Source organism: Pseudoliparis swirei, chromosome 22, assembly GCF_029220125.1.
Source record: "Pseudoliparis swirei isolate HS2019 ecotype Mariana Trench chromosome 22, NWPU_hadal_v1, whole genome shotgun sequence".
Taxonomy (NCBI): Eukaryota; Metazoa; Chordata; class Actinopteri; order Perciformes; family Liparidae; genus Pseudoliparis; species Pseudoliparis swirei.
This window is the reverse complement of record NC_079409.1, coordinates 4,027,939-4,052,335: the sequence shown is the minus strand read 5'-3', so window position 1 is coordinate 4,052,335 and position 24,397 is coordinate 4,027,939. Positions and strand designations below refer to the sequence as shown.

The window sequence follows — 24,397 nt, the reverse complement described above, 5'->3', positions numbered from 1 at the left end:
GCAGTTGGAATATAATGAGGAGGTGAGGGAGGGGGGGGGGGGGGGGGGCGTACCGTGATTTGACACCACACACAGTGGAGCCCAGTCAGGCCCTGGTAACACTTGATGGTTTTGTGACACTTGTCACACTTGGTGGGGCAGTTCCCCTCCACCCAGAAATGATGCATGACCTGCGGAGAGAGAGAGAGAGAGAGAGAGAGAGAGAGGGAGAGGTGAGAAAAGAAACATGGTGCCGGAAAAACAAGACGTGCACACAGGTACAAGTGACACGACAATTAAAGACGGCAAGACGGAGAGAAAACGGAAAGGAGAGAGAGAGAGAGAGAGAGAGAGAGAGGCGTCTTTCAAGCCGGTGCTGGTGATTAGCAAGGCCCAGGAGCAGATTGGGTGGTTGTGATTCCAGAAGAAGAGGAGCGGGCCCTCTTCATCGGAGCGTGCCGTTCGGGATCTGACGCACCTCGGTGTTCTTCTTGGACTTGACGTACGTCTTGATGCAGGACGGCGGCGCGCGAGCCACGCAGCGCTCGTGGACGGTGTACTTGCAGACTGGTGGTGGGGGGAGGAGGGGGGGGGGGAGAAAGAAACATTTTAATGTCAGACTTTGAGAGAGGGAAAGACGGATTGCTGAGGAGAAACAAACAGAGCCGGGCTGTGAGTAATGTGTCTGTGAGAGCTGCGCTGGAGGTGTTGCCAATGTTTTGTGAAAACAGCTTCTGTGTGTGTGTGTGGGTAAACCAAACAAAAATGTAATAAAAGGCTGAATATTTTATTTTTAAGAATCGAAATCCTTTGTCTTTTTCTTCAGTTAGAATTTTCCATGTTTCCGCATTGAGGATAACAAATAAATTATAAAAAAAGCTTCTGAAACATTTTTCGAAACCTTCACCTCCTTCAACTAAAAAAGACGAAGTAAGAAAGAAGACGCCTTTTTTTTTAATTGAGTAAAATCGTACCGATATTGGCACGGCAACACAGATGCATTATATTTAATAACTCAAATATTAACTTGGGTATTAACTCATAGAAAAACACATATATTGACCAATATAATGACTCATATATGAACTCACATTAACTCATATATAAACTCATATAATAACTGATATATATAAACTGATATCATATTATCTCATATATTAACTCACATAATAATTAATATATTAACTCATATATAAACTCATATAACTCACATAATAACTCATATAATAACTCATACTAACTCACATAATAATTAATATATTAACTCATATATAAACTCATAAAAACTCAAATAATAACTCATATAATAACTCATATAATAACTCATAATAACTCACAGAATAATTAATATATGAACTCATATATAAACTCATATAATAACTCACATAATAATTAATATATTAACTCATATATGAACTCATATAAACTCAAATAATAATTAATATATGAACTCATATATAAACTCATATAATAGCTCATACTAACTCACATAATAACTCATAACATGACTCATAACTCACAGGAGCAGCAGAGGCCCTGCTTCCCGAGGCCGATGAGCATGTTGAGGCACAGGTTGCAGTAGGCCGGCTTGTTGAAGTGCTTCAGCCTCCACACGTGTTGCCCGTCGTCTTTGACGTTCTGCAGCCACACGAACACGAACAGAACCGGCGGTCAAGAACCGCTTCAGGAAAATCACTTCGTATTCTGACGGGGAACAAACCCTCAGCCGATAATGTCCCCGGTCTGTTTGTCCCCGATGTGTTCCTCCAGCTCTGCCTTCCAGTGGTAGTAATATCCATTCATAAAAAATTTAAATAAATGACACTCGGGATTTCTGCCGAAGATGGTCAAATGGCTCCATCTAGTGGTGAAGTTGTGAACTGCACCGAAGAGGCCAACAGCAGCGGTGGGGATACACCCGTGTCGAGAGGTGTTGTCAGGAAGCCTCCAGGGAGAGTGTGTGAGCCGTTAGCAGATCAATTATGAATGGCAGTGAATGGATTAGTAAAGATGAGGAATATATATATACTCTGCTTATACTCATTTCCCACAAATCATCAACAACAGTCGCAAATCCCAGAAGAAGAATAATAAAGACATTCTCAGTTTATCTGACACGATGAACCAGTTCATTACAGCGAAGCCGTTAGAGGTTAAATGCAACAACTACGACTTTCAAGTCATTAGCATAATCATTTTTGCAGAAATAAATGTAAGTAAGGAAGTATAAAAAGAAAAGAAAAATAGCTGAGAGATAAAGTCAATTTACACTGACAAGACGGTGTTCCATTTCTCTGTAAGCTATGGAGACTCTGGTTTGATCTCAGGTTTCATATCAATAGCACAGACGTCCAGATGTCATCGCCCACATGCAGCCCTATTAAATATATAAACGATTGTCTTCACAGGAAACTACTTAGGTTTATAAAAAGTGTGTTGCGTAACAATTATGAGGGAAGTAGTGTTTCTGGTCAATAAAATAAGTCACATTTGAGCTTTAGAATAAAAATGTCTCGACAACTAAAACTCAAACGCAGTGATCTGCTCACTTCTCTCTCCATGCAGTGAACTTTGATTGAATACCATCAGCCTTTGTTTAAAATATATATATATATATATATATATAAATAAATAAAGAGAAACAAACACAGGACTTGAACCCAGGAGACCACAGTCCTGTCCCGGGAGAAACCAAAAGTAAAAGGAATGCTTGAGCTGTTTCTCCAACCTAAACCAAGTAGTGTTGCCTCGAGACGTTATGCGTAGTTATGACAACCTGTTCACGTGTCCTTAGGTTTGCAGAACCGTACAGTGCCAACACTTTAACTGACGACTGGGTCGGCTTTGGGTCGGCAACTTTGAGAACTTTTTTTAAAAAGCTCCGCAGCTAATACCTCCATCGGAGTACGTACACGGAGGCCAGGTGGCCGTGTTGGCGTTTGATCATTCTGACACAGTCTGGACTTTACCACACTAAAACCATAAATTCTCTCGGCGTAGGCGGTGGCGTGCGGCCCGGTGGACTCACCGTCTCCAGGCCCAGCAGCACCAGCAGCGGGATGGTGGTCATGCCTCCCTGGATCCACTCCTCCAGAGACACGGTGCCATCGCGATCGTAGTCGATCTCCTGCATCATGTCCTGGAGGATCTGCAGAGCGGAGAGGGAGGGTCAGGAGGAGGAGGAGGAGGCGACAACAAAGAAGAAGAAGAAGAAAACAACAAAGAAGAGGATGAAGAAGACGAAGAAGAAGAAGACAAGAAAGAAGAAGGAGAAGAAGATGAAGAATACGAGGAGGAAGAAGTCGAAGAAGACAAAAAAGAAGACGAGGAACAAGAAGTAGAAGAAGATGAAGAAGACAAAGAAGAAGATGAAAAAGAAGACGAGGAAGGAGACAAAGTAGAAGACGAAGAAGAAGAATACGAGGAGGAAAAAGTAGAAGATGAAGAAGAAGACAAAGATGAAGATGAAAAAGAAGACAAGGAAAAAGTAGAATGAAATGAAGAAGAAGAAGAAGAAGAAGACAACAAAGAAGAAGATGAAGAAGACAAGAAAGAAGAAGGAGAAGAAGATGAAGAATACGAGGAGGAAGAAGTAGAAGAAGACGAAGAAGACGAAAAGGAAGACAAAGAAGACGAAAAAGAAGACGAGGAACAAGAAGTAGAAGAAGATAAAGAAGACAAAGAAGAAGATGAAAAAGAAGACGAGGAAGCAGACAAAGTAGAAGATGAAGAAGATGAATACGAGGAGGAAAAAGTAGAAGAAGAAGAAGACAAAGATGAAGATGAAAAAGAAGACAAGGAAAAAGTAGAAGAAAATGAAGAAGAAGAAAAAGAAGAAGACAACAAAGAAGAAGATGAAGAAGACGAAGAAGAAGACAAAGAAGAAGAAGATGAAGAAGACAAAGACGAAGAAGATGAAAAAGAAGACGAGGAAGGAGACAAAGTAGAAGACGAAGATGAAGAAGACAAAGATGAAGATGAAAAAGAAGACAAGGAAAAAGTAGAAGAAAATGAAGAAGAAGACAACAAAGAAGAAGATGAAGAAGATGAAGAATAGGAGGAGGAAGAAGTAGAAGAAGACGAAGAAGATGAAAAGGAAGACAAAGAAGAAGACGAAGCAAAAGAAGACGAGGAACAAGAAGTAGAAGAAGATGAAGAAGACAAAGACGAAGAAGATGAAAAAGAAGACGAGGAAGCAGACAAAGTAGAAGACGAAGAAGAAGAATACGAGGAGGAAAAAGTAGAAGAAGAAGATGAAGAAGACAAAGATGAAGATGAAAAAGAAGACAAGGAAAAAGTAGAAGAAAATGATGAAGAAGAAGAAGAAGAAGAAGAGGAGGAGGAGGAAGAGTCTTACTGGCTTCAGCTCCGTGACGTCCCACTCCAGGTACTCGGCGACGTGCATCATCTGGGACACGATGAGCTCGAGCTCCTGGGGAGACAGTCACAAACACTGTGTTTACCTTAGTCCCCGTGTACCGGCGCTTTGGGAACAACAAAAGGCCGCGTGGGAGGAGCCGCGGGGCTGAGGGCTTAATTACAATGGTTGCTTTTACTTTGGCGGGGTGTATTATTATCTGGAGCGGCGCTGAATCACTGCGATGCACTTTGGACTTCTTTAAAGACGAGAGGGCACATTTAGGCTTTTCACACTTTTTGGGGGGAATAATCTCTTAAATCTGAACACATAAATAAATATGTCTTTTTTATTTGTTATATATGCTCTCCCTCCACCCACGTGACCTTTGCTTTATCTTTCATCCCTGTATTTTATATTTTATTCTCGTGTGTTTAGTTTATTGGTGCTGCTACTGTGACGAAAAATTTCCCCTTGGGGATTAATAAAGTAGATTTCTATCTATCTATCTATCTATCTATCTCCTACACACTTTCATAACGGCGCGCTTTCATTCATAAAGTCTACGCCGTCATCCATTCATATATTTATCTTCACGTTGACGCATAACACGGAGATAATGGGAGCCATCGTATTATTATTTAAGTACATGTGGGGTTAATAATACATAGAATACACAAGTACAGAGTCTAATATAAAAATACTCGTTATGCAAAAGAATGCTATATTTATTTTACTTCAGCATTTTAAATGTAGAAGATTATATTCGGTAATTACTGAGTAACTTAATCTATAACTGCAGGATTTATATGTTAAAAATAGATGTTTCACTAATAAAATGTTCTCATAAAAATGTGTGAAGTGAACAGAAAAATATTATAGAATAAAGGGAAATAATTACGAAAGATATACTCAACATTAAACAACTATATTGTGCTTAATGAAAGTACATATTGTAATTATTTCCTGTTATTTATCTGCTTACATAAAGGGTAATTTTACACTCTTGAGTGATTGAATATTTAATATTATCATTATTTGTCTTATTATTAGTTTTTGTCCTCCCTTATTGGGTAATAATTTGAAAAAGAATATAAAAATAAAGTAAATGTACTTTCTTCAAAGAGGATTTGTTTGGTTTGAGCTCCTCACTTGTGATAAAACATTAAATTTCTTTGGGTTTTGACATTTCCGTAAATTGAAACTAATAATTCATAATTAATCAAGAAATAAATCAGCATATAAGAATAAAAATAGAGTTAGAAAGGAGAATTTATCCTCTCAGACTTTGTGTCTCTGCCCGTTCTGATGCTCCCGATTGTTGTCTCTATAGTAATAAAATTAATACATGAGCGAAGTCGCAGTGATATTAAATATTCCAGCTACAAAACATATTTGGGGACATATTTACCGAGCTGTCCAGAGAGCCGTTCCCATCGGTGTCGTAGAGGCGGAACATAACTGAGGAGACAAAACGCAGGACGTCACGCTGCAGCCCCCCGAGCTGCCGAGGCCCAGACCTCTGCAGCTGCACGCACATCTGAGCGCCCCCCCCCCCCACCCCCCGTCTCCTCAATTACCACATTAAAAAGTGTCGCCATGGTAACAGACAGCTCTCGGTGTGACATCTTGGCGACAACAACAGCATCATCATCGTGACCTGGCTGCAGACCATTTCCCTGCTAATGCTCTACACTTAGAGGCACTCTTACCCGACACCCCCCCACCCACACACACACACACACACACACACACACACACACACACACACACACACACACACACACACACACACACACACACACACACACACACACACACACACACACACACACCACCACCTCCTCCTCCCCCGTGAGCGCGGGCGGGGTGCAGCAGACGGCGTGGGTGCTGCTGACATCATCGGGCCCAGACCTCAGATGGCGGTTTTCGTCAAGCCCACCAACGAGGAGCTAAGTGCCAGTTGGGGGGGGGGGGGGTAAAGGGAGGGGAAGTGATGCTGGTGGTGTTGGGTGGAGGCTGTCGGTGTCACCAGTTGGTGCTTGTGGTGACCCAAAAAGGAAATCCCCTCGGCCTCCTTTGAGTGCCCCTAATGGCTTTTGCAAGATTCCACCCTGCAGGAGGACGACCAATCAGAGTGGAGCACTCACGTCACGTGACTCTCGGTCTTATATCTCAGGAAGAAGTTACTCCTTCTGGTTTTTGTGCGTTTTCCTACTAAAGTCCCGCCTTCCGCTCCATCTATTTCCGTCATTTCTGTGTATCTGTTACCGCCTTTCTTTTGTCCATTTTTCTCCTTTTTCTTTGTGATCGTCCACTTCTCCTCTAATCTCACACGCTCACATTTTTCCAGGTGTTAAACTGTAATTAAATCGATTAAAAGTTAATCACAGATTTGACGGAACCGTTTAACAGCGACATGTCGTGCACCTTGAATGTGTTAACGCAATTTCGCAGCGAGATCTCTCTTTTCAGTCACACCTCATGTTGCACATCTGACCAAAAATGTGAAAACATCTTAAAATTATAAATTCATAAAGTTATGAAAAAAACTTGAACTGTATATTTAATTAAATATGTTTCCTAGAACACAAAACAAGGCTTGATTCTGCCTTATCTTACGTTTTTCTTCTTCTCTTTTGCCCCTTTAGAGTAAATACATGTTTTTCATTGCCAACATCTGCACCAGTTCCCCAACTGACCAGCAGAGGGCGCTGTCACCCCAGAAACGAAAGAAAGGCAGAGCTCCATAAAACATCAGTTAAATCCACGAGGCGCTCACACACAGGCATCACTTGAATTATTCAGTCGTCCTCGTCCTTAACGAGCGCTACTCCACTCAATAATTTAGCAAATGAGATTTACTGCAACGAAAAAAAAGGTCTCGATGTCCAATTAAGGGACGTTATACCTGTTGTGAATAAATCATGTGACGAACGCAATTAGGAGACGTGCCGAAAAACTGAGACCACGAGGGTCTCCTCGGAGAAACTTCGCGAGGGGCTGCAACGATAAAAACGATAAAATGTGATGATCGATTTGAAATAAACAAAAAAAAGTGTCAGAGCAGGAAGAGCGAAAGAGCTTATTTGAGTTATTATTTTTCACCCCGGGGGAAATAATAAGGAGACAAGAAAGATGCGGTTTAATTGAATGTGATTGCTAACCACCAAATCCAGAGAACACTTGCGACTTTAATGCTGAGAGAAAATAAACACACACACACACACAGAGAGACTGAGACGCAAAAAGACGGAATAAAAAAACACAGAAAGAAGAAGACGAATATTTAGATTAAAACTAAATATCGATACAACAAACAACTGTGTTTTTAGAAAATCCAGTGTCTATTTGTCTATTATACTCAGTATATTATTGGCTTGTTCAGGCTGATGTCATGATGTCATAATTTTATTTGGATGAGAAGGAAGAAAACAGAAATAATCACGTTGGTTGAGTCGAGTGTCGTTGAAGTATATTGAGTCCTGCACTTAATGTATAAATAGTGGACAATACCACATCTACAAAATGTACAATACTGCTTGCACTTTATCTTAAATGTGAAAAATTCCAAATTCAAAGCACGTAGCTGTGATTTTAAGGATTTCCAGCTGAGCCGGCGGCTTGCAGCTAACGATGCTAACGGCGCTAGAGGCTGTAACAGTGCTAGCTAGAGGTAGCGGTGTTGAAGCGCTGCGTTCATGAATCACATCCTTTCAGTAAAACTGTGAATGCAGAACTTTCACTGCAGTATTTCTACACGGTGGTATTTGTATCGGAGTACCTTGAGGTGCTCATTATTTAGGTTAATAGAGTATAAAACCACAACATGCATCTCCAGAAAAAGAAGAAAAGAAAAAAAGGTGCTTTCACTGACTGTAAAAAATAAAATGTGATATCATACTGCAGGTAACCATAGCAACAGTAGTTCTGCTGGATGCTGCATCGCCAGATCATACGGACCGAACCGCGAGTTGAACTGACGACAAACCAACTTCCCTTTGATTAGTGGACATCAGCACCGCGCTGGGAAGAGACAGCTGACAGCCTCCACCTCATCATATACACACATATATATATATATATATATACACGTATATATACACACTGTACATATACACATATATACACACATATATTGTTTTATCCAACAATCTAGAACCATTGCTCATGATATATGGTTATATATATATAATAATTATCTATAAAATAGTTGTATATATATAATAATGTTACATACATAACATCATTTAATATAGAAACAATTATTTTATCTACATATATAAATATAATATATTTTAATATATATATATATATATAAAATATATATTTTTCACCATATATAATATAAATAATAATAATAATATATATTTATACATATATACATTTTTTCCACCATATTATCATTAGCATTGGTTCTAGATGGTTGGATAAAACAATAATGTATTTATATATATCTATATATATATATATATACACACACATGCTCTTGTGAAATGTAATCTTACTGATATTGTGAGTTTCTTTAATGTATTGAAAGAAAATAAGTGAGTCAGTGACATTTAACAGGTGACAGATCAGCTACTTAGAGAAGCTTCATGTTGCATTCAATTCCCACAAAGCAGCAGAGCAACGATTCACAGCCTGTCCTCTCTCACTCTTTTGTATTTTTCACTTAACTTCAGTCTGACATTACTGCCCCCCCCCCCCCCCTCCACACACACACACACCCACACACACACACTGAGGTTCGTCTCAATAGTGACATTGACTCTGCCTGCTGATGGCTGGCTGTGTATTTTTATTTCTTCCGTGTACCCAGTAGTTTCTCTCACTCAATGATCCGGGGAGGACACTCACACTCCAGCTTGTCCTCGGGCCGCCCGCACTCCAGCAGCGAGAGGTAACACACGATGTCCTTCAGCTGCACCGTGCCCGGAGGCGGGGCCAGAGCGGCCGCCGTCCTCACGGGGGTCGAGCTGCCTTTGATCAGCTTCAGCCCTGCAGGGAGAACGGAGACGGGGGAAAGAAAAGGTCAAAGCGGCCTCCGCCAATAAAACGCCTCTAACGGCGGTCCGGTAACCTTCAGGCACGCGGCGGGATCGATCGACGGTGGGCGTCAGAAACAGAAATACAGTCCATTTTGTTTTCAGGCTGTATGCACGCGAACGGGGGATTTTAATGGAGGCAAAAACACGACAAAGATCACGACATCGACCCCGCACTCCGGTTTCTAGCTCAATACCGCATACGGGTTTTTTTTAAGTGGCGACCTGAAGCAGTCAATAACTGTAATTCAAGGTAATTAAACACAATTCTAAAGCTGCAGTGCGGATCGACAACATGCAGTCGTTTCAACTGCCTCCTATCGAACGGCTTCGCAATCACACACTCGCCTCCAATTGTCCGATAACGGGAATGTTGGAGCATCCGTCCCACCTGACGTCAGCCATGAGCTGCAGGCCTCGGCTCACAGGAAAGAGCTAATTAAAACCGCGCCTCGGTGGAATAAACACATAAGATGAGCTTTTGTTGCACCCTTGACATGAACTCTTCAATAAAACTTTGTTCTTCTTTTTAGCAACATGTATTATACAAAATCCGGGTTAAAGCAAGCATACACTGTTTTCTTCAGCCGGCTTCCCGCACCTGCTTTACACACGCCCCCCTCTTAAAGAGACAGTGCTCTTTTCCAACGGAACAACTCGCACTTTCCTCCCTTCACAGTTAGTATGTGCACAAAACACGAATTACCTTAAACACAAATCATAAGAAATGGACACCGTTGAACTACATCAGTAAGAGATATGAAATAACATTTCAGGGCGCTCTTATATCCTGAAACACAGCCACATGTCGAAGGTAAAAAATAAAGCATTTTTGTTTTCTGGTCTTTTATTAAAAGATCCATTTCATAAATTGCAGAATTGTAATTCTCAACCATCGAGTAGGCGCGTAAGAGTCTTTGCCGTCTGTAGCTTGAGCGCAATGCATGCTGGGACCTGTAGGCCCTGCAGATATAGCTCCCCGAGCTAAAAGAAATCAGTTTGTCGGGTTTTGATAACGAGCGTTGAAGAATTTATTGATTTAATCAGACTACATTTAGACCTGGACACCGCTATATAATAAATAAAAAAGGTGCATAATTTTCCGTTTGGTGCTAGTGACTCATCATTATTATTATAATAAATTCTATTAGTATAAATGATGTACACAAACCAGAAGCCGCGGCCAAGACAATTGGCGGCCGCTGCACTACAATCTACATCGTGGGCCACGGGGGCTGAACTTGGCAGGAAATCTGTTGGCATCTAATTGTCCAACAACAACAACAACAATAGATGAATAAACATAATTTTAAAATAAAGGCATCCCGTCTTTTTAGCATTGGTTGTCGATGTGTCGGGCTTCCTGTGTAGCATGTTGTACATACTAATTGTGTGTGTGTGTGTGGGGGGGGGGGCACATTTAATGAGTAGCCTGGATGAATTGAAAATTAAATTGTGGTAAGAATGATATAAATACAATTGTTATAGTAGGTACAATATGGAGGATGATGATTTATATATTTTTTGGATTTATGTGTTTTTCTGTCCTTGTCTGAATGTTCGTATAGTTGGTTGTTAATTTGTATTAGTTTTTTGTTGTCTGGTAATGTGTAACTTGTAAAAACTTAAAATAAAATGATTGAAAGAAAGGAATCAGTAACTAGGAAACCTCCACGTCCTTCACCACACTCACCAGACACTCGGGGCTTGTCCGAAGAGGAGGGGCTGCGCTCGGGCCTCTTGCTGCTGAACGTCATGAAGAGGTGTTGGCAGAACTCTTCTGGGAGTTCGCTCTCCAGGAACGTCTGCATGAAGACCTTGAAGCCCTCAAAGTCAATCTCCTAAAAGAACACAAATAAAAACATGCAGAAATAAGAGTTGTATGTTATTTGGGGAACACGCAAAAAAAGACAAATGTAAGAATTATTTTTGCAGATTTCTGCACTCGGAGACTCCTCGAGTGTCGTGAATGTTTTTTCCAGCGTGTGTGTGCCGCTGACAGCTTCGTCCATTTTCTACAACTATTGTGTTGGCTGTTTAAAATCTGGTAGTCTTAAGTCGTCTTGCATTTTGTATTCCAACAGTTATCGCCAGTTCCAGAAACACATTTAAGATGAGGAATATGTCCTGTAAATAGATGCATGTCCTCTGTTAATGCCTTATATTTTTATTTATCAATAAAAAAACTCCTTTATGTCCATGTAAATAGATGCATATCCTCTATAAATGCCTATATTTTGGTTTATCATTAGTAAAAACTACTTTACTTTCCACATGCATATCCTCTGTAAATGCCTTTTATTTTTATTTATCATTAAAGAACTACTTTATTTCCCTGTAAATAGATGCATATGCTCTGTAAATGCCTGTATTCTTGCTTATCATGAATAATAACTACGTTATTTCCCTGCAAATAGATGCATATGCTCTGTAAATGCTTTTTATTTTTGTTTATCATGAATAAAATCTACTTTACTTCCCTCTAAATAGATGCATATCCTCTGTAAATGTCTTTATTTATGTTTATCAGAAAAAATAACTACTTTACTTCCCACATGCATATCCTCTCTAAATGCCTTATACTTTTGTTCCTCATAAAAAAAACATCCATAGACAAACTTTATGAACACTCAACAAAAACACAACCGACAATACATTAAGGAGAGAAGAGAGATTACCTGGCTCAGGACGTCCTGCTTCTAAACATGCAGCATTGTAGAAAAGAAAGAAAGCCAACATGTTCACGGATGCATCGTGCAGTCGTCACGTTTAAACATTAAACATGTGCTAAATGTGCTTATTATACCTGTGTATGTCATAATCAGAAAAGACAAGGATGTCTGTGGATGCAGGTTTTTACGGTGACTAACTGTTTATTAATGTCCGCGATGTAAAGGGTACTACAACCGCCATGTGACAATTATTAATGCATGCATAGTGGATATAAAATAGTGTACTGCACACTGCAATTTGAGATCCTGTTATTAAAATAATGCATTTTCCTAAAAGATGTATATATTTTTTTAAAGTATTTTTTTCTGTTCGTATGACACTGTTAAATGTAGTGAGAAAATAATTCTTCTCCAAACCCCATTAGCGTGTGTCGAAATATTCTTTGAAATTATATAACCGTGACACGCAATCAAGCGAATAATAAATAATAAAAAAGTTCATGTTCAATCTGCAAAATCTAATTTATTTAAGCCTCCTTCTCCACAAATAGAATAGAATAGAAAAGAAACATGAATGTCATTGCTCTCTTTTTGTAAATAAGCAGATAGGTGTGCAGCATGGAGTCTCTCAACACAGTTAAATACCATTAACCACGTGTTATATAATGGAAAATAAACGGCACATACCTCCTCTGGATTGTATTTAGCCAACACGCCGTCTCCATGGAACTCCTGCAGCACATCCTTCAACTTCTTGGTCGAGTCTGAGGAAAATAAATTGAGCACAAGTTACCGTATTTGAATGCGTTGCGATAGGTTTATGTTTGGAAAGTTTGGCTTCTTCTCGCACTCGAGTATATATTTGACACTAAACATTCATTTGCAGCCCAGGTTTGAGCGATGCTTATATTCAGTCTGTGAAAAAAACCAGTTTATGAAGGCTTGGAGTGGAAATTAATCTGAGTTACACTCCAATAAGTGCAGCTACAGCGAGCAGCTGTTGTTAGCAACAGGTTAGCGAACAGGCAAATAAATCAAAAAAAGACTTTAATACCTTGGTTAATTATAGTTAAATATTTGGGGGAGATATGTTTATTCGCTTTCGTTCCATGAGCAAGATGAGAAGACAGACATCTTATATATTATATGCACATTTTAGACAACCCTTTGATTCTGTGCCCTACTGGTATATTCATTTTAATATCCATTGTCATTAAGGACATGAAATAAACATTATTACGCTGCATCTTGTACTTTGTTAAACTCCAAAACCACCAACAGCTGCAAAAAAGTAAGTAAAACATCCGAATACTTCTTAAAACAGCGAGCCCTTCTGACCAGTACCTCAGTAAATTGCAATACCACAGATTAGAAATACTACGCTGTAGTATAGCCCTGCATTGCAGGTAAAAGTACATAAGTATTACCATCAAAGTAAAGTAAAAGTAGTAAAAGTACTCATCATGCAGAAAGGCTGAATACAGAGGAATTCATGAATGTGTTATCAGTCTAATGTTGCAGCTGATAAAAAATTAAGCAAATTGCAATTAGCCTCCACTGCTGGGTACATTTTGAATTCATAAAAAACAGTATCATGTTACTTTATCTTAATGTATATTATTACACCACTTTTTATTCATTGATGCTATTTTGTGTTACTCTGAACCTGCAAAGTGTATGGGTAACGCAAGTTCCAAATATATGTCTTTGTAACGCCCTGTTCTGTGTCTCATCGGTTTCTTCTCGGTGTCTCCTTGATTGTTTCATTCCCTTCACCTGCCCTCAGCCACTCTTGTCTCGTTACTGTCTCATGCCAAACACATGTCCCCCCCCCCCCCCCACAATATATTGTGCCAATCCTTCTCTTGTCTGGTGCTGGATTGTTGTCTTTAGTTCTGTTTTCCCCGTGTACTGAGTTACTTTCCACCACAAAGTTTCGTCCTCACAGGTGTTGGAAGACAAATCTAAAAGTTGAACAGATCCCGGCTAACGTATAGCTGCTTCCGCTTCCAGTCGTTATGCTAAGCTAAGATAACAATATCCTCACAAGTGTGGTATCAATCTTCTTCCTCTCTAGAAACGAGAGAAAATCATGGAGTAGACATAAAAACATCATGAATTGGTCATTGATGATTTTGGAAGGTCAACAGCTAGCTAATTATCGCTATGAAGCTAATTTTAATGCAGACCAGTTATATTCAAACCTGCTTTAACTGATATCTTTGACAACAAGCTGTAAACTCAAAACTGAAAAATCATCAAATTAAATTTAAATAAAGTATACATTGAAAGTTCTCCTTTTAAGCTTGATAATAGACACTTTAAAATCCTACTATATATCTACATATATATCTATATATAGATATATGTGTATATATATACAGTATATACAGTATATATGCCAACACAATGTACTATTTTATCAAGACATGTGAAATGCATATTATATACCTAGATCTATATCTAGATATATAATATGTAATTGTGTGACCACTTTTTAGTTATGGACCAAAATAACTCGATCAGATGGAGATTCTCTGTGATTATTACTGCGTGCCGCTGAGCGTTTATGAGCCCCGTTGCGAAATCAATTTGCCGCGCCGCGGACACCCGGGTCTAAATGTTACAGAAGTTAATTAGAGGTACCATCTTCTCGTATGAACTGGAGGGCCTGGTTCTGCCTGCGCTCCACATTAGCGACCTGGTCCTCTCATTTCCGCCCCTTTGGCTTAATTAGCACGAAGAAGATGTGGCTCTTTGGCTCCCCGTAAAATGAACGCCTGCTTCTCCAGCAGCTCTCCAACCTGCCGTCGTCTAAATGGAGCAGCCGGGGCCCGCGAGGTAAAAGTCGCGGTTCACGGGACTGCGACTGTGTCGCTGATTGGTAATCAGTAGGTGTGTGTTGGGAGGTCCGGCCTCGCCAGGTAAGAAACGGTCAAATAAATCTATGCTGAATCAGAAAACTTGGTGAAAATGAATCATAAATGTCGATGGAGTAAATACAACACTGATTACTTTTATTTTTAATCAGCGTTATAGCAATAAAAGACATCTGGCCCGTAATAAACGTAAAGTGTATACTGTTGTGATTAAATAATGTATACTAAATAAATAATAGTAACCTTTACGTCATAAAATAAACTACGTACAGTTTTGAATTACATTGAGCTGAATACAAGAAATGTTTTATTTATTAATTGCATTTGACGTTTGAATAAATTCAGCTGTGAATCACTGAGTAAGCTCCCAAAAATATCCGTCTTTACACGGATACACATCGGTGTTAGTTAGCAGACAAGCTGTGCGACGAGTGTTTCGTAACTTCACAGGTAGAAGAATGAAGAAGTCGCCTGACGTTCAAAAGCGCTGCGAATCGTTTGCGTGAGTACGATCCCACGCAAAGTCAACGTACAGACGCAAGTGGTTGCGTGAGACGCATTTCGCATTTTCTCGCCAGGCGGCGCTTTTGGTGTGAACGTGGCTTAATGAACAACAATTTTAACATTTAGTTTTAGTTCTCCTGACAAAAGTCTGTTTGTTTGCCCTGAGCGTCTCGTAATGACGCGGGAACGCTAACAAAAGTTACTAAACATCTCCTTCACGAGTGAATTTGATGCCTTGCCAACGAGAACGGGGTCGCCCAAGCCTGTTAAAGTCCATACAAGACGCACCGTATAAAATATACAAACGAGAAGGTCAATTATATGAATAATAAAGGAGCAAATACGCAAATAATTGCTTCACACGGGCCCGAGCGTGTCATCACCATCACCATTGACCTGCCGATATTAGCGCGGCCGTCTACACAGAACCGGATTACGTGGCACGGTGATTATGAAGCCTCATGTTCAGCATGCCCTCGGGTTGAATTACGCAACGTTTTTTTTCTCATTCCGGCTAACGATTTAAAGCATTGTGTGCGAGACTCACGCCACGATCTTCTGGACCTTTTTAGAAGTAAAATAATGTCCCCTCTATACTGCTTTACGGCCATTAGCAGAAACACATCGGTGAAATAGAAACTCTTATTGTTGCGAGTAAGATATGAGACGCACGGCTATTAAAATGTTATGAACAGCATGCGGCGGCTCACTTTAATGAGAAGGAAGGGAGAGCTAGGAGAGCGGTAGGAGGCGAGATGAGGAGGGAAGGTGAGGCAATGCGATGCCCATTGTTGCTGCTCAGAGAATAAATGATGTTTCATATCCAAAGAGCCCGTTGAAACACGATTATCAAAAATCTGTCTGGCGTGCACATGCGCACGCCGAGACTCTTTCGGCGTCGCTCTCACGGCTTTCGCTTTCTTATTTTACTTTGCCTTTCATTCCTATTCATTGGGTTTCATTTAACAGCCACTAAAAAAAACAACAACACAAGACCAAAAAATGGAAAACGAAAAATAAAAAGCAGGCTTCGATTGGCTCTTTGAGTGCGCGGCTGTGGTGGTTGGGGCGTGATCGCCATAGCGGCATTCGCTGGAGAAAGCAGGAGAGTAAGGAGCGATGTTTCAGGCACAGGGCGAATGAAATTACCAAACAAGTGATCCGGAGGGAGAAGCATCCATTATTAAGATTCATCCTTCAGCCTCGAAGATGTCGTGTTTTGAAAATAGCTCTGAAACAAACAAAAAAGAACGACTCCATTTCTGGTGCACGGTTAGTTCCATCGTGTGTACCGTGACTTGTACTTGTATTTTCTGACCACCCCCCACCCCAATAAAAACGGCGTGTTTGGATGGTGGTGAGTTAGCATGCCAGGTATACCGTCATGTTTTCCGTCCCCCGGTAGTGTTTCAAAATGATGAAACGTGTCAACATCTCGGAGCTAACGTAAACGCCAGGCGTCCAGAACACCGTCTGGTGAGTGGGGGATTTGTTGGGGTTTGTGAATGAATCATTCGGAGTCAAAGCGGCAACACGCCGATTAAAAGACTCAGATTCAATTACCGAGCGACGTCGACATTGAAGACGAACGCGAGGCGGCAGAGATGAAGGGCGGCGAGGAACGCTCTTGTTATTGTTAACTCGGTGGGTTGATGCTGTCGGGGAGAATTTATGCCTCGTTTTGTCAATGTGTACCCCTCCCCCACCCCCCCACCACCATGTGAGAGCAGGTTCACCGAAGATATGAAAAGCAGAAATCAGTCTCATTGCCATAACTTGTCAAAACACAATAATAATGTGCTTTTTAAAAAGGAAGATGATCTATGTCTATTTTTTTCCAACCGTTTCAAGTTTCAAGTTTCAAGTTTTTTATTGTCACATCCCCTTTTATACAAGTATAATCGGTTCGTGAAATTCTTATGTGCAAAACACCCGACAGCAGTAGCAGACTAAAAAAAGAATAAGAATGAGAATAAACTATACAATATCCACACACAAAAAAGAAGAAAGTATTAACAATATATATATAAAACAGTGTAATAGAATATACATCATGACAATATATATATATAAAACAATGTAATAAAATATACACTTTTTTGAGACTATATATATATATATGTATATACATACAATATATATATACAATATATATATATATAAACAATGTAATAAAATATACACCATGGCCATAGATATTCACAGAATATGTTCTGGTGTGTAGTGTTAATGAGGGTCTCAGTCCTTGTTCAGCAGCCTGATGGCCTGACTGAAGAAGCTGTCCCTCAGTCTGTTTGTGCGGCACTTGATACTGCGGTATCGCCTGCCTGACGGTAGAAGGGTGAACAGTTTGTGGCCGGGTGGTTATTGTCTTTCAGCATCCGTTTGGCCCTGGCCACGCACCGCTTGGTGTATATGTCCAGGATGGAGGAAGCTCACCTCCAACGATGTACTGAGCCGACCGCACCACCCTCTGTAGTGCCCTACGCCCAGGGCGGTGCAGTTCCCGTACCAGACGGTGATGCAACCTGTCAGAACACTCTCGATGGTACTGGTGTAGAATGTTCTGAGGATGCGGGGGCCATGTTGAATTTCCTCAGTCGCCTAAGGAAATACAGGCGTTGTTGGGCCCTTTTCACCACGTGAGTGGTGTGCGTGGTCCATGTGAGGTCCTCGGAGATGTGCACGCCGAGGAACTTGAAGCTGCTGACCCTCTCTACTGCAACTCCGTCTATGGAGATGGCGCTGTGCTCTCCTCTCCGCTTCCTGTAGTCCACGATCAGCTCCTTGGTCTTCTTGACGTTGAGGACGAGGCTGTTCTCCTGGCCCCACTGTACCAGTGATCCAACCTCCTCCTGTAGGCTGTCTCGTCGTCGCGGTGATCAGCCCCAACACTGTTGTGTCGTCAGCAAACTTGATGATGACGTTGGAGCTGTGCATGGCCGTGCAGTCGTGGGTGTACAGGGAGTAGAGGAGAGGGCTCAACACGCATCCCTGAGGCTCCCGTGTTGAGGGTCAGCGGCTCTGAGGTGGTGCCGCCCATCCTCACCACCTGGCGGCGGCCCGACAGGAAGTCCAGTATCCAGCTGCACATGGTAGAGTGCAGGCCTAGACCTCTGAGCTTGGTGTCGAGCTTGGCGGGAACAATAGTGTTGAACGCTGAGCTGTAGTCCACAACCAGCATTCGCACACAACAGTTTCTCCCCTCCAGGTGGGAAAGGGTGGTGTGAAGTGCCATGCGTCGTCGGTGGATCTGTTTTGACGATATGCAAATTGCCATGGGTCCAGCGTGGCAGGCAACATGGAACAAATGAAGTCCTTGACCAACCTCTCGGAGCATTTACTGACAATCGAGGTGAGGGCTACGGGTCTCCAGTCATTCAGGCAGGTTACCTTGGGGTGTTTGGGGACAGGCACAATGGTGGACATCTTGAAGCTCTCAGGAACAACAGCCTGGGACAGGGAGAGGTTGAAGATGTCTGCGAAGACTCCTGCCAACTGGTCTGCACATGCTCTGAGGACGCGCCCCGGGATGTGGTCGGGACCTGCTGCCTTCCGGATGTCCACCCGCTTGAAGGCTCTGCGCACGCCGGCCTCTGAGATGATCAGCAGGCTGGTCTCCTCGGGCGGCGCTGCCTTGCGGGCTGCCGTTCACGCCGACCCGAGCAAAGATTGTATTTAGCTCGCCTGGGAGGGAGGTAGAGGAGTTCTCTCCACCGCTGGTTCTCCCTCTGAAGTCCGTGATTGTCTGTAGCCCTTCCACACACCTCTCACGTCATGGCTCTTGAGCTTCTCCTCCACCTTGTTCCTGAACTCCCGCTTGGCAGAGCCGATGGTCTTACGGTGGTCGTAGCGAGCTCTATTGTATTCCGCCATATTCCCGAGTCAGCGCGGAGTGCAGCGCGAACATCGCCATTTATCCACGGTTTCTGGTTGGGATAAATCCGAACCGACTTGGTAGGAACAACGTCATCTATGCATTTCTTGATGAACCCGGTGACTGAGGAAGCGTACTCACTGACGTTGTTGTCCGACGCGACCCTGAACATATCCCAGTCCGCACGCTCAAAACAGTCCTGTAGCATAGACTCCGATTGGTCCGACCAGCGTTGCACTTCCTTCACAGCGATTGGTTGCTGCTTAAGCCTCTGCCTGTAGGCGGGAGTAGTTGGATGGAGCGGTGGTCCGATTTGCGAACGGTGGGCGGAGGAGGGCTTTGTATCCATCCCGGAAGGGAGTGTAGCAGTGGTCAAGAATCCGCTCCCCTCGTGTTGCTTTTATGTGTTGGTAGAACTTGGAGAACTTTCTTCAGGTTCGCTTTGTTGAAGTCCCCGCCACAATGAAAGCAGCCTCGGGTGTGCCGACTCCTGCTCGCTGATCGCCCGTAGAGTTCCTTCAGCGCTATGTCCGTGTTAGCTTGAGGCGGAATGTACACAGCAGTTACGGTGACTGCTGTAAACTCGTAGCCAGAATGGTCGACACATGAGCATTAGGTACTCCAGGTCCGGGGAACAGAACGACTTGAGAGTATGTACATGACTTTGGTTGCACCAAGATCTGTTTATCATGAGACATACCCCCTCCACGATCTTTACCAGAGAGAGTCTTTGTTCTGTCCGCGGTGGACGGAAAATCCTGCCGCTCGATGGCTGAGTCGGTAACCTCCTCCGACATCCATGTCTCCGTAAGGCAGATGATGCAGTTGTCCTTAGTTTCCGGTGGAATTGAATACGAGCCTGTAGCTCGCATAGCTTATTGTCCAAAGACTGTACATTTGCCAGTAAAATGGTGGGTAGTGGGGTCGATTGGCTCGACGTCTCAGCCTAACCAGCACGCCAGCTCGCTTCCCCTCCGTCGGCGACGTGCGTGAGATCGCGCCTAAAATGGACGGAGATAGTTCCGCTACTGTTCCTGGCGGACGGAGTAAGAGTTGAAAAACTCTGGTAGGCGGCGAGCAACTGCCGATCCAATCTCCAGAAGTGTGCATCTGTCGACGTTAACCTGCTAACGTTTTGTGCAAAAATAGTCGCAATAAGAAGAATAAATATAAAAAAACTGCTACAAAATCCGGGAGCTCGCAACACAGCGGCCATCACGTACGGCGGCCATCACGTACGGTGATAACGTTATGAAAATTGTAAATATTTGTATAATACCAAAAACACCGTCGCAGTAGATTCAAGGACGACCTCGCGGAGAGAGTTCAGTAAGCGCAGCTACTTTGTCGAAATCTAAAGAGATTCTGCAGGAGACGGTAACAATCTCACTTCCTTCAAAATTCGTATTTCCATTTGCTGACCCACAAACAACGATGATGACTAAAAAGCCGGTGAGCTGAAAGGAAAACAGAAAGAAATCTAAACCTAAACCTCTTAGAGCTTTTCAGACGTTTGCTTGTGCCAGTGCTTTCATTTATATTCAGCAAACCCTTTCAACTGTCGTGTGTTTCGATTCAATGAGGAATTATATCTGTTCACGAGTAATATTTGCACAAACAAGCTAGTTTTGGTCATCACAACGAGCTGTTTGCACAACTCTGATATATGTGCTCCTGAAGGAAATATGTGTCTCTTAAGCTGCTGATTGCAAACACTATGTTAGTTAATGTAGTTTTCCTGACATTTGGTGGTGGACATTGGTAGTGCCAGAGCGTTTTTGTTGTTGTTGACACTGTTTACACTTGTCACTTTAAAATCACACTTACATTCCACTATTTAAAGTCCTGTTTACCTCTTTGTCCGTGCACTTATTCTATATTGTATATTCTTCTGTCAGTGAATATGAATGGGTCATAAAACCAAAACAATGAGCTGAAAGAAGCTAAAACTTTCCATACAGATGAGAGGAAATGCAGATCTATTGTCACTACAAGGAACCCCTTTTATATTACTCTTTGATCAAGTGTTAGCTAGTGTTAACGATGCTAACGTAATCTATGATAAAAATAGGAAAAAAAACATGTTGATTTGACCGTAAACAGCTGCAAGAAGAAAAGTGCCATGTCGGCTGGATAATGACATAATGACATAATGACGCTTGTCATCCACGGTGATCATGCCCTAATGCGATGATGTCATAATACATAATACATGTAGAGGTGCAGAGAGACGCCTGTGAACCCACGCAGAGCGTCTCTATCCCAGCCGGAGCCCCTCCTACTCACACTGAGTGTACTCCTGGAGCAGGGCGAACTCGGCCGGGGTCAGGGTGACCCATTTGTCCTGGCTGCTCATTGTGTTCAGGCCTGGTGTCTCCGCCCGCCGGGCACTCCCCGGGCAGCAGCAGTCACACGCTGGAAAACAACAACAACAACAACAACAGTGTGATCAGCGGTTCCCGTGAGCAGAACTACTTTTATCTTGCCGCCTGTGAACAAGAGCGAGCAGGTAGAAAGGAGACGGTTACAGAATTGTTGTCGAGGTGTTGATAGGTAACAGGGATGTGTCGTGTTTGTCGTCCCTATGCCGCGCAAAAATAAAAAGTCAAAATGTCTTGACATTTCAGGCTGTGATATTCATGTTCGTCAACCAGTGTTGGATGAAGCCAGCGTTGAGAGGCCTTTTTATGGAGAGAAACAAATGTGAACAAAAAAGTTCAAATCCCATTATAGGAACTCAGGAATATACATATGTGTGCACGCGGGTTGCAGTGTGTGTGTGTGTGTGTGTGCACTGCTCTAATACAGTCGTGACAGCTGATGAAGCCATCCAGACCCACAGTGTTATTGCAGAAGCCCCTCCCCCTCCCCCCTCGTTAAATACGGTTCACTCCCTCAGCCATCGCTGTGTTGAGAGCCATGTGGAGGCAATCCTTCAGATATGATATGAATTTGGAAATCAGAATTGATTACGCAACAATATGCAATATAATGCATAATTAATGTCATTGCAACATCTGGAAACACATTGGAAATTATGGCATCACTTCACTTTTTAAAAAACTTTTTGTATTGAAGTTCAAGGAAAACCTTTGGAATATTCTTATTATTATGTGTAATTTGTTCATGAATATTTGTGAGTGATAATAAATGGAAAAAGATTATGGGAGCAGTTTGGAGTGAAGCGCCATACAATGAGGTGGGGAAAGGGTCCCTATGGGGGGGGGGGGGGGCTTCATTTTCAAGTGACCTCGCATCATCGAGTCAAAGCTAATTTGCATTTCTTTGTAGGCTTGTACTTATATTTATTATATTGTTGAAGCGACTCCAGTTTCTAGTGTTTCAATGGCGTCAAATTAGAAGAAGTCCGCGTTCTTAAAACCTCGAATCCTCAAACCATCGAAGCAAACTAAATATTCGAGGGGTTTGTCGGGTCAATTTAATGCAAATAGCCCCCTGCACTGGATCCAGATGATGAGAAACCACAGAAGAAGAAAAAAGAAAAAGATGTCGCTTGGATTCATTTCACCTGCTTTCCCTCCCGAGCAAATGCGATTAGCCTAATTGTGTGTTTGCGTTGAAGTCACTCAGGCGTCCTTGTGTGTGTGTGTGTGTGTGTGTGTCCCGATGACTGCGACCGTGGATCAACAAGTGGTTGTGTTCATTCACGTGGAGGACGACGCATGACATCACCTACACCGATGAGCTTTTGAGTGAGTAGACATGTCTCTTAATTCGTTCATGCAAGTTGTGTGTGTCTGTGTGTGTGTGTGTGTGTGTGTGTGTGTGTGTCTCTGTGTGTGTGTGTGTGTGTGTGTGTGTGTACATGAGCAAGACACTATCCCTCGCGGTGCCATGTTTTACCTTGAAGAACCCTTTCCCGTATGAAAGCGCAATTTCGTGAATAAAAGCTATACATTATCAATTATGAAGGGTATAGCGTCAATATTATTATTATTATTATCCAGACCAAAAAAAAAGGGAGTCAACCCAATATGCAGCCACCAGTGTTTCTGTGCGTGGGAATCAGCCTCCCTCGCAAAAAAAACCAACAACTTTGATCTCCCGCTGGAGCTGCAACTCTAAAAAAACGCTCCTGATTTCTCTCATTAAATGTTTTTGCGTGTACGAAAAAAAGAAAGAAAAGGATCTGACGGAGAATCTTCATGTTGAATCTCCAGTGAGCTGAATCCCAACATGCCCCAATGGCATCTCCTGTAATGCAGCACTGGAGTGTGCGCCGCTCCTCTGGCTCCATCCCCGCGTCGCCTTGCTGCAGCATCCTCACGCAGCATCCCTCCGGCAACCCGGGGATCTCATAGCGGAGAGAGACTCTCACACACACACACACACACACACACACACACAGACCAGGCTGGGAGTCGGTGGCCACACTGCGACACGGCGTGCAGCGCCGCGAAGGAGGACGGCAACATGCAGCTCACCTGCTCGCAGAGGCTGAGGGATGGAGTCCTCCCGGGGCGGATGGTTGCAGGTGAAGCTCCTCGGTCACATTCCTGGCTGCCCGACCGACTCCTGTGGGTTTCCTGTGGGGGCAGGTGTTTATAATGAACCCGTGGAGTGGGAGTATCTGTTTATGGAAAGAGAGGAAGCAGCAGCAGCAGCAGCACTCTCCTCTGCATGTCAGTGTATGAGAATGTGGACGGGGTTTGTTTTTCGCCGGGGATGTAGAGAGAGAGAGAGAGAGAGAGAGAGAGAGAGAGAGAGAGAGAGAGAGCATTATTACCCACCACTGCTCTGCCTGCAATCATCAGTTTCCATCCTCCCGCTCGCTCGTGTCACATCCCCCCCCTCCGTCGCTCAGGTCCTCCTCTCCCTCTCCCTCCCCGCTGGAAAAAAAGAGGAAGCCCTGAGGTCCTATACGTTCTCCTGCTTTCTCTCTCCGTCTTCTCGTCTCTCTCTCTCTCTCCTCCTCCTCCTCCTCCTCCTCCTCCTCCTCCTCCACCCCCCTCCATCCCTGCCTCTTCCTTTCACGCCATCTCTACTCGCAGCGCGGCCGCATTAGCATTCAACGTGACAGGCGGCAAGTGCAGCAACCTGTGGGGAGCCCCGAGAGGGCT

General features: G+C 42.8%; 1 protein-coding gene across 2 annotated transcripts in view; it reads right to left on the bottom strand.

The window, feature by feature from the left end:
• dgkb (diacylglycerol kinase, beta) overlaps window positions 1–23,849 on the bottom strand; it is a 67,065-nt gene extending 43,216 nt beyond the window's left edge. For both annotated transcript variants that reach the window (XM_056443832.1, XM_056443833.1), the window contains exons 1-11: window positions 23,762–23,849; window positions 21,603–21,731; window positions 12,744–12,820; window positions 11,078–11,225; window positions 9,197–9,337; window positions 5,748–5,797; window positions 4,337–4,411; window positions 3,008–3,127; window positions 1,500–1,617; window positions 458–546; window positions 54–170 (exon numbers count right to left, since the gene is read on the bottom strand). In XM_056443832.1, coding sequence (XP_056299807.1) covers window positions 54–170; window positions 458–546; window positions 1,500–1,617; window positions 3,008–3,127; window positions 4,337–4,411; window positions 5,748–5,797; window positions 9,197–9,337; window positions 11,078–11,225; window positions 12,744–12,820; window positions 21,603–21,672 — 1,005 coding nt within the window. In that variant the 5' untranslated portion in view covers window positions 21,673–21,731; window positions 23,762–23,849. The remainder of the gene's footprint in view (window positions 1–53; window positions 171–457; window positions 547–1,499; window positions 1,618–3,007; window positions 3,128–4,336; window positions 4,412–5,747; window positions 5,798–9,196; window positions 9,338–11,077; window positions 11,226–12,743; window positions 12,821–21,602; window positions 21,732–23,761) is intronic.
• Window positions 23,850–24,397: the final 548 nt, after the last annotated feature.